Raw genomic sequence first — 15,898 nt, 5'->3', positions numbered from 1 at the left:
ATTTTCACATGTTTCTAAGGGATAATTATTTTAAAAGGTAAAAAACTTCAACAGTAATTATGTCACAACTGAAAATGAAGCAGGAATCATAACTCACCTTTATGCATAGGAGTTGATCCATTATTATCACGTTCATTAATATTAATTACTCCATCTTCGATTAATTTCTTAAGCATTTCCAAATCACCTTTAAAGGCAGCCACATGACCTGGAAATGCTAAGGCTACGAGTAAAAATTCAGCATTTCAATAAACACATCAGTTCATTCTTTCCCCTGCCTTAAGCAGTCACAAAATTCAAATTTCAATATTAACTCAATTAAGAATGTTATACTGGAATTAGTTCAGTTGACACAACGACAAGTAATAAAAAGAGAATCATAAAATAAGATTATTATTAGCTGTGTGGCCCTTTCTCCCCACAGGACTTCAAACATGCCAAGAGTAGTACTATACCAGAACTATTCTTAGCCATACTCCACCATCAGACCAACACAAAACATAAAAAGATGGTCATTTTCAACCCTTTGTATAAAAACTGGAAGCAGATGAAGTATACAAATCTATGTAAACACATATACATACACACACGGCTCTGTAAGTGTACCTAACCTAGTACCTAACTGTAAGTACTTGATAAAATGTTTTTAATGTAACAACTACATATACTGAGCCCTTACTGAATGCCAGAGATGGTAGTAAGCACTGGTAAGTAATGCCTCATTATAACCCTTTTAACAACCTGGAGATATAGTTATTCTCATTTTTAAATACAGAAATGAAACAGAACAGCCAGAGTATTTTTAATGATTTATTTTAGAGAGAGAAAGAGAGAATACAGTAGGGAGAGGCAGAGGGAGAGGGAGAGAGTCCCAAGCAGACTCTGTGATGAGCATAGAGCCCAACACAGGGCTCGATCTCACAACCCCAAAATCGTGATCTGAGCTGAAGCCAAGAGTTGGATGCTTAACCAATTGCACCATTGAGGTGCCCCTCCAAAGAGTATTTTTAAAAGAACTAGGTTGGAGACTTACACTACCTGATTCTAAGTCTTACCATAAAGCTATCATAATAGCTTTGATATGATAGCTTACAATAAACCTATCATAATCAAGACAGTTGTGGTATTAGCAAATGAACAGGTATATAAGACAGAATGCAGAGGCCAGAAACACACCCATACATAAACTGACTTTTTACAAAGCTGACAAAATATTTCAATAGGGAAAGGAAAGCCTTTCCAAAAAAATGGTGCTAGGACAAGTAGCTATATGTGTGTGGGAGGTAAACAAAATTTTAAATGAACACTTAATTTCACTCAAAATTCCACATAAAATTTAACCTGATGTAGATCGAAGATCTGAATTAAAAAGCTAAAACTGACAAATTTTTAGAAAACTACTGAAGAGGGGCGCCTGGGTAGCTCAGTCATTTAAGCCTCTGCCTTCAGCTCAGATTGTGATCCCAGGGTCCTGGGATGGAGTCCTGCTATGAGGCTCCCAGCTCCACAAGGAACCTGCTTCTTCCTCTGCCTCTGCCTCTCTCTCTCTCTGTCTCTCTATCTCTCATGTATAAATAAACAAAATCTTAAAAAAAAAAAAAAAAGGGAGAAAAGTATAGGCAAGCAATTTATAGAGGAGAAAACTACAATAACCATTAACTTACAGAAGGATATTCAATCTCATTCATAATAAAAAGAAAATGAAAATCAAAGTACAAATTAAGGTTTTTCATGCCCAATTGGCAAAAATTGTAAAGTGTGACAATACTGAATATCATTCCTCTAAATTCCCACCAAACATTGCTGATGAGAGTGTAAACTTCTGTAATTACTCTGATGAAGAATCTAGCAATCCCTGTTTATACTGAAGATGGGCCTATCCCACCAAGCAAACCCTAAAGCAGAATGCACACCTATTTACCCAAGCCAAGCTCTTAACTCTCAGTCTTCGGAGAAGATAGGCAGTCCCTCAAGAAGGCACAACCAACAATCCCAGCGTGCCATACAAATACTGTCTGTGGGGGCTATGTGTTAAAAAGGTAGTGAACTACTTCTCTAAAAGAATCTCTTGTATATGTACTTAAGGAGAGACATACAAGAATATCCATGACCACACTGATTGTAATAGTGAAAAACAATCTAAATAGCAAACTGGAAAATGGATAAATAATGGTTTTCATAAAATGCAATATGATACAAACAAAAAGGATAAACTGGAATACTTCTCTTGGCCTAATATCAAAAACATAGTATTTTCTGGAAAAAAAGCAAGGAATAGAAGAATGCATACTGTTTAAATGCCATTTTCATAAGATTTTAAAAGAAGTTTCAAGGACTGTTATTTGTCTACTAAAATTCTCTTCCTTCAATAGTACGAGAGCTTCAGCTGAGTCTTCTCAGCTAGGTACTGAATCCTCCAGGCTTCCCCACAGCTAGTATGCCCACGCGACTCAACTTTCACCAATGGAATGTTGGCAAAAGTAATGAGTACAAATCAGACCTTGAAAATCTCTGGTCCTAATCTTACAGTCTTGCTCCCTTCCGCACGTCCTGCTAAATCTGCTACAAGCAGAGAGAGCTAGTTGGGAAGAAAGCCAGCACAGCACAGATTCATTCTTCAAGCTGGGCCATCATATGAATCCTTCAGCTGCTGAATTTTAGGATTTCTTAGTTAGAACATGTTAGTCTATTTCTCCAAAAACACACAATACTGCATATTTTTGTGAGTACATATTCACTAAATAGAAAACCTATAGAATGGAATTAGAAATCCAAAACAATAGTTACCTCTGAGAAGAGAAAGAAATGAATGATATCAAAGAGACAGACCCAAGAAGCTTTTAAATGTATAGCATTTTATCCTTAAATCAGTGGCATAAAAAATGTATTCATTACATTGCATTAATCTTTATATATTTCTGCCTAAAATATTTCATAATAAAGAAGAGAAACTGAATGAATGTGTGGACAATTATAAGTAACATATTTAAACATAACATTTGCCTTATAACTTTTATTTTTCGACTTACTCTACTTATTAAATGCTAAAACATCTCAGGTTTATTACTTACTTTCCTGATCTTTTGGATCACTTCCTTCATACTCCGCTCCTTGGATAAACTGCAAAATGTTCTGCTTAAAGAACCTCTGGGCCAGATCCAATACATTTTCTCCATTATCATTGAAGGCTTTTAAAGCTTGGGTTTTACTGTTCATTCTGCTGAGTAGGAATTTAAAGCAGTGAAGGTGACCTTCCATGGCTGCTAAGTGAACTATAGGAGAAAGAAAAAAAAATTTTTAATTGATTATAAAATAACTCAAAGAAAGAAATAACAACATTGGCTCTCATCCTCACAGGAAGATGACTGCCCCTTCCCTGTGTAACAGGGAGCCCACAAGTCCTTACTCAGCCTTCTACTCATGCCAAAGCAACAGACTAAATGATTAAATAGTCACACATACTATGAATGTACAGACACCAGATGAGAGATACCAAAGAGCAGGCCCCAGAATATTTTCTTGAAAACCGAAATCCCAATTATGCCACTTATAATTACACAAGAAAATACCTGCTATGTAAGACAGACGGTAGGTAAACTTATTTTAATGTTTTGGAAAAAAGTGGAATAAACCAAAATAGTCACTATGCAAATATAAGTGTTATTTTTATCACTATGTATTTTGTCACCTTTCCTTAGACTTATTATTTTTATTAAAAACGAGACTGGATCAAAACTACAAAGCACACATACTACCTCACCATTTCTATTCTCCATCCTTGAAAATATAGAAAAGATTTTTTTTGAAGCCAAAAAAGACTAGAAAAACAAACAAGAACACCAAGAACAAACAACAAGTGTTAAGGAACCCCTGAAAGAAAACATACTGAATTAAACTAAAGGAGAGCCACAACCCCAAATCTGCCAAAAACAGGAATGGTTCTGGGATATTACTAGCTTAGAAGCAGTGATTACTCTTCTGCTCCTCTGGAGAAGCGACTATTTGGGTAATGGCTCAATCAATATACACACCTTGCCTCCAGAGAAGCAGGTCAGTGCCTAAGTGACCAGTGTAATGCAGGAGAAACAAGATGTAACAATACCTAAAAGGTAAGCTGCTGGCACATGCCACTCTACACTTTCTCAGCTGAACCTGAAAAAAATGAAACATTTCCCCTAAAACTTGAGACTCCTCTAACAGCTCATTCATCAGATATACACTTACATGTCTTACAGGCACTGGGAATTAATATCAAAAACTCAATTCTTCATCCCTCTTGCATACATTTTCCTTTAGTTTTCCCCATCTTAGTTGACAGGAACGCTCTCTTTTCCATGGAGTTCATGCCCAAAACCCTGGAGCCATCCTTGATTCCTCTTTCTATCACTCTCAACACCTCATCAATCAGCAAGTCTTATTCACTCTATCTTTAAAGAAGGCACAGACCCCGATTACTTCTCGCCATCTCTGCTACATCTGCTCTGCTCCAACCAAATAGCAGCATTAAATTACTGTATTGCATCAGACTCCCAACTGCTGTATTTCTCCCCTTGCCATCCCCATACCCACACTGCAATCTACTACCAAAAAAAAAAAAAATTCATTTTTTAAAATTTATTTAACATATAATGTATTATTAATTTCAGAGGTAGAGGTCAGTGATTCATCAGTCTTATATATAATACCCAGTGCCCTCCTTAATGTCCATCACCCAGTCACCCAACCCCCAAACCCTGCCAGCCAACAACCCTGTTTGTTTCCTATGATTAAGAGTCTCTTATGGTTTGTCTCCCTCTCTGATTTCTTGTTTTATTTTTTCCTCTCTTTCCCTGTGCTCCCCTTTTGTGTCTTAAATTCCACATATGAGTGAGATCATATGATAATTGTCTTTTTCTGTTTGGCTTATTTCGCCCAGCATAATACCCTCTAGTTCCATCCACATCATTGCAAATGTTAAGATTTCTTTTCTTTTTGATGGCTGAGTAGTGTTCCATGTGTGTGCATGCACATCTTTATCCATTCATCTGTTGATGGACATCTGGGCTCTTTCCAGAGTTTGGCTCTTATGGACAATGCTGTTATATACATTGGGGTGCAGGTGCCTCTTTGGATCACTACATTTTTATCTTTGGGGTAAATACCCAGTAGTGCAATTGCTAGGTCATAGGATAGTTCTATTTTCAACTCTTTGGGGAATCTCCATACTGTTTTCCAGAGTGGCTGCACTAGCTTGCATTCCCACCAACAGTTTAAGAGGGTTCCCCTTTCTCCGCAACCTTACCAATATCTGTCGTTTCCTGACTTTCTAATTTTAGCCATTCTGACTGGTGTGAGGTGGTATCTCATTATGGTTTTGATTTGCATTTCCCTGATGCCAAGTGATGTGGAGGTTTTATTCATGTGTCTGTTGGCCATTTGGATGTCTTCTTTGCAGAAATGTCTGTTCATGTCTTCTGTCCTTTTCTTGATTGGATTGTTTGTTCTTTGGATGTTGAGTTGGTAAGTTCCCATAGATCTTGGATACTAGCCGTTTCTCTGATATGTCATTTGCAAATACCTTCTCCCATTCTGTCCGTCATCTTTTGGTTTTGTCAATTGTTTCCTTTGCTGTGCAAAAGCTTTTTATCTTGATGAAGTCCCAGTCATTCATTTTTGCTTTTGTTTCCTTTGCCTTTGCAAACATGTCTAGCAAAAAGTTGTGGCTGAGGTCACAGAATTTGCTGCCTGTGCTCCCCTCTAGAATTTGATGGATTCCTATCTCATATTTAGGTCTTTCAACCATTTTGAGTGGATAGTGTATGTTGTAAGGAAATGGTCCAGTTTCATTCTTCTGTTTGTGGCTAAATGGGTTTTATTCCTGACTGCAAGGGTGGTTCAACATCTGTAAATCCTAGGATTCTAGAACTTTGGGGCTAGGAGGGCAGAGGCAGAGATGGAGAGAAGAGTACAGTCTGATTCCATTGGTGTTCCAGTCAAAGAATAGTGGAAACAAGTTTAACATTTCTTTTACATACGTTACGTCATTCAAGTGCCACAAAAATCCTGATGATGATGAAACTGCACCTCGGGAGGGCTTAAGGACTTAATCAAAAAGGACACAGGTGGTAAGTACGCTTTGGAGAAGACACTGGAAGCACTATACTAAATCTCCGTGTGGAGAGTGGTGTAGTTAGGCTGGGCAATGGCGGGCAGGAAGGGGCCGAGAAAATGTTCTTAAGTGTAGTCAGATCATGTCAGTGCTGTGCTCAAAATCCTTCAATGGCTCCTGTTACCTCTCTGACTTCGTTATCTATAACTCACCCTCCCACTTCTGTACTTTTTTTTTTTTTTTTTAAACTTTATTTATTTGACAGACAGAAATCACAAATAGGCAGAGAAGCAGGCAGAGAGAGAGAGGAGGAAGCAGGCTCCCCGCTGAGCAGAGAGCCCGATGCGGGGCTCGATCCCAGGACGCTGGGATCATGACCTGAGCCGAAGGCAGAGGCTTTAACCCACTGAGCCACCCAGGTGCCCCCCACTTCTGTTCTAACCATACTGGCTCGCTGTTACTACTTGCCCTCAAAGACACTCCTGCCTCAGGAGCTTTCACTGGCTATTACCTCTTTCTGAAATAACCCTTCCCCATTATGGTCACAAGATCTACTCCCTCAGCGGCTTCAGGTCTTTATCCAATTATCACCTCTTCCATGAAGGCTTCCCTGACCACCCTATTTTAAACTTCATCCTCTTTCATATTCTACTCCCTTCTCTGATTTTATCCACACACATCACCCTATAATATAATTTATATTCTTTTGATTATTATCTATGTCCCAACCACCAACACCACATGAAGGCAGGGACTTTGGTCTGTTTTATTTGGTGGGACATCCCTAGTACCTAGAAGAGGGACTGACACGTAGTAGATGCTCAGCAAATAAATGCTGAATTAATAACTTAAGAGATTTTAACACAAGCAATCTAGTACTGAAGCCAAATTCTCAACCTCTATATTATACTATTTAAAAATATACTATATATGGTCATAAAAAATTATACTTGTTTAAAGAAATAAAAGTTGATTTTTTAAAAATGAGCAAGCAGAAAGACTTTTCAAAATGATCAGGCATATTTAATAAAGAATCAAAAACAAAACTGCCCCCTACTTTGTATTACAGAAAAGTCAGTTCCAGGTGAGCTAGAAATCTAAATGTGAAAGTAAAATAATAAAATTTCTAGAAGAGGGGCACCTGGGTGGCTCAGTGGGTTAAGTCTCTGCCTTCAGCTCAGGTCATGATCTCAGGGTCCTGGGATCAAGCCCTGCATTGGGCTCTCTGCTCAGTGGGAAGCCTGCTTCCCTCCCTCTCTGTGTCTGCCTGACTACTTGTAATCTCTGTCAAATAAATAAATAAAATCTTAAAAAAAAATTTCTACAATATAAAAGAACACCTTCATGATCAAAGAGTGGGGAAAGATTTTTTTAAATAGGATTCAAAAGGACTAGCTATAAAGGAAGAGCGTATTATTAAACTTACTAAATTGCAGTTAAAACTTCTATCTTCAAAAAAATCTGAAAAAAATGAAAAAGCAAGCCATAGAATGGAAAAGATATTTGAAAGAAGATATTTGCAACGCATATAAGTGACAGAGAGTTTGGATCTAGACTGCAAAAAGAACCCCTACAATTTTTAAAAAGAGAGAAAACTCAATAAAAAATAGAACTCAATTAAAAATTTCAACTTGAGGGGTGCCTGGGTGGCTCAGTGGATTAAGCCGCTGCCTTCAGCTCAGGTCATGATCTCAGGGTCCTGGGATCGAGCCCCGCATCGGGCTCTCTGCTCCGCAGGGAGCCTGCTTCCTCCTCTCTCTCTGCCTGCCTCTCTGCCTACTTATGATCTCTCTGTCAAATAAATAAATAAAATCTTTAAAAAAAAAAAAATTTCAACTTGATACTGTAAAAAGAAAATAACCAGGGGTGCCTGGCTGACTGTCAGGAGAGCATGCAACTCTTGATCTCAGAGTTTGAGGCCAAGCCCCACATTAGGTATAGAGATTACTTAAAAACAAACATATATTTTGGGGTGCCTGGGTGGCTCAGTCGTTGGGTGTCTGCCTTCGGCTCAGGTCATGATGCCATGAGCTCAGGTCCTGGGATCAAGCCCTGCATGGGCCTCCCTGCTCAGTGGGAAGCCTGCTTCTCCTCCCACTCCTCCTGCTTGCGTTCCCTCTCTCGCTGTGTCTCTCTCTGTCAAATAAATAAATAAAATCTTTAAAAAATAAAAAAATTAATAAATAAACATTTTTTAAAAGATTTATTTATTTGACAGAGACAGAGATCACAAGTAGGTGCAGAGGCAGGTAGAGAGAGAGAGGAGGAAGCAGGCTCCCTGCTGAGCAGACAGTCCAACGCGGGGCTCGATTCCAGGACCCTGGGATCATGACCTGAGCTGAAGGCAGAGGCTTTAACCCACTAAGCCACCCAGGTGCCCCAAAAATAAACATATTTTTAAAATAAGAAAAAGGGGGCACCTGGGTGACTCAGTGGGTTGAGCCTCTGCCTTTGGGTCAGGTCAAGATCTCAGGGTCCTGGGATCAAACCCCTCATTGGGCTCTCTGTTTACCCCTCTCTCTCTGCCTGCCTCTCTGCCTGCTTGTGACCTGTCGAGTAGATAAAATCTTTAAAAAATAAAATAAAATCTCCCTGATATGAGGAACTTGAGAGACAGAGTGGGGGGTTTTGGGGGATAGGGAAGGAAAAAAATGAAACAAGATGGGATCGGGAGGGAGACAAACCATAAGAGACTTTTAATCTCACAAAACAAACTGAGGGTTGCTGGAGGGGAGAGGAGGTATGAAGAGGGTGGCTGGGTTATGGACATTGCGGAGGGTATGTGAAATGGTGAGTGCTCTGAAGTGTGTAAGCCTGACAATTCACAGACCTGTACCCCTGGGGCAAATAATATATTATATGTTAATTAAAAATAAAATAAGAAAAAGAACAGTAATTTTTTTTAAGAAAAGAAAGGAAATGACAAGATGGCCATTAAATATATGAAATAATGTTCTATAATACTGATCAATAATTATTTTAAATATAAATAAACTATTAAATACTCTAATCAAAGGACAAAGGGGAAGTGAATGGATAAAAAAACAAGACCCATCTATATGCTGCCTATAAGAAACTCATTTCAGACCTAAAGGCACAAAGACTGAAAGGAAGGGATGGAAAAAGTTATTTCACACACAAATGGAAGTGGAGGAAAGAAGCTACAGTTGAAATATTTATATCAGACAAAACAGACTTTAAAACAAAGACCATGTGATAAACAAGGACAGTACATCATGATAAACAATCAAGCAATAAGAGAATTTAACAACTATAAATATCTATGCACCCAACATCTACATACATAAAGCAAATACAAACAGACATAAAGGGAGAAACTGATAATAATAATAGTAGGGGACTTTAAAACTTCATTTAAATCAATGGCTAGATCATCCAAGATGAAAATCAATAAAGAAATAGTGGCTTTGAACAACAGATTAGACCAGATGGACTTAAAAGACACATACAGAATATTCCAATCCAAAGCACCTGAATACTCATTGACTTCAAGTGCACATGGAACATTCTCCAGGACAGATCACATTTGGCCACAAATCTCAACAAATTTAAGAGGACTGAAATGATATCAAGCATCTTTTCCAACTACAATAGTATAAAACTAGAAATCAAGCACAAGGAAAAAACAGAAACCACAAACATGTGAAGGCTAAATAATATGCTACTAAACAACCAATGGATCAACAAAGAAATCAAAGAGGAATTATAATACACATGAAGACAAAAGAAAAGAAACATAATGGTCCAAAAACTTTGGGATGCAGCAAAAGCAGTTCTAAGAGGCTTACCTCAAGAAACAAGAATAATTAAAAAGAAACAAACAAGAAAAATTTTAACAATCTCACCTTATACCTAAAGGAACTAAAAAAAAAGAAACCAAAAAAAAGACAAAGTCCAAGTTTGCAAAAGGAAGGAAATAATAAAGATCAAAGAAGAAATGAATAAAAGAGAGACTAGAAAATAACAATTATAATAAGAAAAAAGACTAATGAAACCAAGAGCTGGCTCTTTGAACAAACAAAACAAAATTGATAAACTTTTAGCCACACTCATCAAGAAAAAAGGAGAGAGAACTCAAATAAATAAAATCAGAAATGAAATGGGAAAGGGCCATCTGGCTGGCTTAGTTGGTAGAGCACCTAACTCTTGATCTCAGAGTTATGAGTTAGAGCTCTACATTCAGTGTAGAGATTACTTAAAAATCAAAAAAAAAAAATTTTTTTTAAATGAAATGAAACGAGAGATGTAAGTATCACCACAGATACAAAGAATTATAAGAGACTATGAAAAATCCTAGTCAACAAATTGGGAGGACCCAGGAAAAAAAATAAAGGATAAATTCCTTGAAATATAAAATCTTCCAAAACTGAATCAGGGAGAAATAAAAAAAGTTTTTGTTTTTTTTTAGATATGCAATCTTAAGTACAATATAATGAAAACTGAAACCTCAGAAGAAGAATCTGAAAAAAAAGAAAATACAAGTCATAAATATAGGATTATTGCTGCAGGGAACTTGTACTCCTTGCAGAGATGAATCTAGAACTGTGTCACATTGATAGAAGAGTGGGAAGAGGAAGTTCTGGCCTATCTGGTTGCGTGTGATTTACTTCCTTCAGGCTCGGAGCTCCTTCCTCTGGGCACACACATCCCAGAAGGCTGCATGCTGCCAAGACCTTCCCAAGACACGAGAGGTCCCAAGTGTCAGCCAAAAGGTTAGCCACCCAAGTGGCCTTTTGAGGCTCCCTTCTGGGGCTCCGTAACATCCATGTTGGGATCATCCCACACAGGGCTCTCTATGGGCATTTTACCAAACGTTTCCTAAACGAGGAAGACCCACTTCCTGCCACCTTTCCAGAAAGCATCTGTGGAGCACATCAGACTGTCTCAGAGTTTCATAGCTTTCTTCTTCCAGAAAACAAGACACGATCCTTGGGGGACCACTAAATTAATAAACCCTGAAACAAACTGCATCAAGACTTCTAAGTCTGTTCTCAACAGAATAATGAAATTAAAATAGCAAGTCAAAAACTGAGAAACTTCTCTGCAGAGGGACTCTTCACTGGAGGTTGACAGTTAACACTGTCAGTTGTAATAGTTGACACTATTTACTAGTAAAAAATTGAACTAGTAATCAAAAAACTCCCAACAAACAAATGTCCAGGATCAGATGGATTTATAAGAAAATTCTACCAAAAATTTAAGAAAGAGTTAACGCCTATTCTCCTCAAAATATTCCAGAAAATAGGAGAGGAAGGAAAACCTCCAACTTTATTCTTGGAGGCCAGCATTACCCTGATACCAAAACCAAAGACACTACAAAAAAAAAACTACAAGCCCATATCTCTGATAAAGATAGACACAAAAATCCAACAAAATATTAGCAAACTGAATTTAACAATTCATTGAAAAGTTCCCTCACCACAATAAAATGAGATTTATTCCACGGAGCAAGGATGGTTCAATATTAACAAATCCATCAATGTGAAACATCACATTAAGAGGAGGAAGGATAGGGCGCCTGGGTGGCTCAGTGGGTTGAGCCGCTGCCTTCGGCTCGGGTCATGATCTCAGGGTCCTGGGATCGAGTCCCGCGTCGGGCTCTCTGCTCAGCAGGGAGCCTGCTTCCTCCTCTCTCTCTGCCTGCCTCTCTGCCTGCTTGTGATCTTTCTCTGTCAAATAAATAAATAAAATCTTTAAAAAAAAAAAAAAGAGGAGGAAGGATAAAAACATTAAGATCATCTCACTAGATACAGAAAGAGCATCTGACAAAACACAACATCCGTTCATGATAAAAACTCTCAACAAAGTGGGTGAAGAGGAAACATACTCAGCATAACATAAGCCAGATATGACAAAGCCACAGCCAACATCATACTCAGTCCTGAAGAACTAAGAGTCTCTTTTTTTTTTTTTTTAAAGATTTTATTTATTTATTTAACAGAGAGAGAACACAAGCGGGAGGAGTATCAGGCAGAGGTAGAGGGAGAAGCAGGCCCCTGCTGAGCAGGGAACCTGATGCAGGGCCCATTCCCAGGATCCTGGAATCATGACATAAGCCAAAGGCAGACACTCAACAAAGATGTCCACTCTCACCACTTTAATTCAACAGAGTACTCCAAGTCCTAGCCACAGCAATCAGACAAGAAAAACAAAAGGCATCTAAATCAGTAAGGAAGAAGTGAAATTGTCACTATTTGCAGATGACCTGATACTATACATAAAAAACCCTAAGGATGCCACCAAAAAACTGTTAGAGGTAATAAATGAAGTTATTAAAGTTGCAGGATACAAAATTAATACACAGCATTCAGTTGGATTTCTATAAACCAATAATGAAGCAGCAGAAAGAGAAATTAATAATCTACAATTGCACTAAAAAGAATAAAATACCTAGGAGTAAATTTAACCATGGAGGTAAAAGACCTATACTCTGAAAACCTTAAGATGACAGTGAAAGAAACTGAAAATAACACAAGCAAATGGAAAAATACACCAGGCTCACAGATTGGAAAAATCAATATTGATAAAATCTTTACACTACCCAAGGCAATCTACAGACTCAATGCAATCCCTATCAAAATACCAACATTATTTTTCACAAAACTAGAATAAATAATCCTAAAATTTGAATGGAACCAAAAAAAGCACAAAAAGCACAAGTAATCTTGAGAAACAAGAACAAAGCTAGAGGTATCACAATCCCAGATTTCAAGAATAACTACAAAGCTACAGCAATAAAAACAACATGGTACCAGGCACATAGATCAAGGAACAGGATAGTCCAGAAATAAATCCACAATTACGTAGTCAATTAACCTACAATAAAGGAGTCAAGAATATACAATAGGGAAAAGACAATCACTTCAATAAATGGCACTGAGAAAACTGGACAGTAACATGTGAAAGGATTTAACTAGACCACTTTCTTATACCATACACAAAAATAAACTCAAAATGGATTAAAGAACTGAATGTGAGACCTGAAATCATAAAACTCCTAAAAGAAAACAAAGGCAGTAATCTCTTCAACATGGGCCTTACCAACATCTTTATGGATATATCTCCTCATGCTAAAAAGTAAAAGAAAATAAACTACTAGGACTATATCAAAATAAAAAGCTTTTGCAGAGGAAATATCAACAAAACAAAAAGGCAACCTACTGAATGGACAAGGATATCTGCAAATGATATCCAATAAGGGGGTTAATAACCAAAATATATAAGAACTTATACAACTCAACACTAAAAATACAAATAATACTATTAAAAATGGGAAGAGGATCTGAACAGACATTTTCCAAAGAAAATGTACAGATTGCCAATAGGCACATGAAAAGATGCTCAACATCATTCATCATCAGGGAAATGCAAATCAAAACCACAATGAGATATCACCTCATACAAGTCATGGCATCAAAAAAATAACAAGAGGCGCCTGGGTGCCTCAGTGGGTTAAGCCTCTGCCTTTGGCTCAGGTCATGATCCCTAGGGTCCTAGGATCGAACCCCGCATCAGGCTCTCTGCTCAGCAGGGAATCTGCTTCCTCCCCTCTCTCTCTGCCTGTCTCTCTGCCTACTTGTGATCTCTGTCTGTCAAATAAATACATTTTTTTTAAATATTTTATTTATTTGACAGACAGAAATCACAAGCAGGCAGAGAGGCAGGCAGAGAGAGAGGAGGAAGCAGGCAGAGAGAGAGGAGGAAGCAGGCTCCCTGCGGAGCAGAGAGCCCGATGCGGGGCTCGATCCCAGGACCCTGAGATCATGACCTGAGCCGAAGGCAGAGGCTTTAACCCACTGAGCCATCCAGGCGCCCCATAAATACATTTTTTAAAAAATCTTTAAACAAAAAGAAATAAGTTTTGGAGAGGATGTGAAGAAAAGGGATCTCTCAGTACCATTCGTGCAAATGCAAATTGGTGCAACTACTGTGGAAAAGAAGTTTTTTGGGTTTTTTTGAGGAAACTCAAAAAATGAAAATAGAAATATCATATGATCCAGTAATTCCATTACTGGGTATTTACCCGAGAAAATGAAAACACTAACTCAAAAAAAATATATGTACTTCTATGTTTACTGTAGCCTTATTTACAATAGCCAAGATATGGAAACAACCTAAGTGTCCATAGATAGATGAATGGATAAAGAAGAAGTGGTATATATATGTATAGATAGATAGATAGATGCAATGAAATATTATTCAGCCATAAAAAATGAAATCTTGCCATTGTCAACAATATGGATGGAACTGGAAAGTATTCTCCAGTTAGATGAGGATGTTAGAGAGATGAGGCCAAAGAGGTATATAAGAACCAAATTAGGAAGGCACAGCATGCCAAGCTAAGAAATTAGAGCTCCTCGGCAATCTATGGACTATTTAAGCAACAGAGTGATTTGATCAAACCTGTTCATATCAGCCACAAAGAGAAAGACAAATACCATAGGATGTCATTTATGTGTGAAATCTAAAAAACAAAACAACAACAAAAAAAGAGAGACAGACTCATAAATACAGAGAATAATCTGGTGGTTGCCCAAAGGGAGAAGGGTTTGAAGGATGGGAGAAATGGCTAAAGGAGATTAGGAGATATAAACTTCCAGTTACAAAATAAAGAAGTCATGGAAATTAAAAGTGTAGCATAGGGAATATAGTCAATAATAGTATAATGTATGGTGACAGATAATACACTCAAGGTAAACACTGAGTAATACAGAGAATTGTCAAATCAAGATGTTGTATACCTAAAACTAATATAGTATGTATGTCAACCATACTTCAATTTAAAAAAAAAAAATAGAGGTACAAACTTCCAGGAAAAAAAAATGGTATTCTACATCTTTAATCAAAGAAAATGTAAATTAAAACCACAATGAAGTATTATACCCAAAAGAATGACAAAAACTAAAAAAAAAACAAAAAACAAAAAAGGAAAAAAACTAATAATACCAAGTATTAATGAGAAAGTGGAGCAAATCAAAGTCTTAATACTACTCATGGGTGTATAAATTCATAACAACGACTATGGAAAATCAAGTCAGACACAAAAGAATACCAGTGTATTATTTTATCCCACAGAATTCAGAAAGAAAAAATACTAATTTTCATGTTGGGAGTCAAGGTGAGTAACTTTGAAAACTCTTGGTAACTAGAAAGAGGACAGGAAAGAGACTATTCCATTTCTTGATCTGGCTAATGATTACAGAAAAGTACTCATCTGTGAAAATTCAATGAGTTGTGCATTGGAAATGGGCACTTTTCTTCAATAGCTATACTTAAATTCAAAATTTTAAAAAATAGTAAGAGCAAAACAGTAATTTCCAGATACACAAAAATTAAGAGTTCATATAAACACACTTGTACTATATGAACACTAAAGGATGTACTTCAGAAATAAGCAAAACAATCCCAGACAGCAGTGTAAAGGGATGGACGATGAGGCCAAAGAGGTATATAAAACCAAATTAGGAAGGTACAGCATGCCAAGTCAAGAAATTAGAGCTCCTCAGCAATCTATGGAGTATTTAAGCAACAGAGTGATTTGATCAAACCTGTTCATATCATTCTGCCTGTACTTCCCCTTCATTTGTTTGCTACTTAAGATTCTTTAAAGACATAATTCAAGTATCGTTTTTAGTAATCCTCACTCCACTCTCACTACCATCTATCCCTTGTCTGCATTTCTACAGCACCTCTTGGAAGAAGATAGGGCGTTTAGAGTATAGGTCCCAACTGGCCAGCTAATTGTAGGAAGTTAGCAAATTAACTCAAAAACGCTAGCGTCTATTTATA

General features: G+C 37.4%; 1 protein-coding gene across 6 annotated transcripts in view; it reads right to left on the bottom strand.

Moving 5' to 3' along the window:
• ANKRD42 (ankyrin repeat domain 42) overlaps window positions 1-15,898 on the bottom strand; it is a 63,629-nt gene that overhangs the window by 31,035 nt on the left and 16,696 nt on the right. For all 6 annotated transcript variants that reach the window (XM_046014977.1, XM_046014979.1, XM_046014981.1 and 3 more), the window contains 2 exons: window positions 3,072-3,272; window positions 98-223 (listed from right to left, as the gene is read on the bottom strand). In XM_046014977.1, coding sequence (XP_045870933.1) covers window positions 98-223; window positions 3,072-3,272 — 327 coding nt within the window. The remainder of the gene's footprint in view (window positions 1-97; window positions 224-3,071; window positions 3,273-15,898) is intronic.

This window comes from Meles meles, chromosome 8, assembly GCF_922984935.1.
Source record: "Meles meles chromosome 8, mMelMel3.1 paternal haplotype, whole genome shotgun sequence".
Lineage (NCBI taxonomy): Eukaryota > Metazoa > Chordata > Mammalia > Carnivora > Mustelidae > Meles > Meles meles.
Note: the sequence above shows the minus strand (reverse complement) of the source record. Positions and strands in the feature narration are given on the sequence as shown.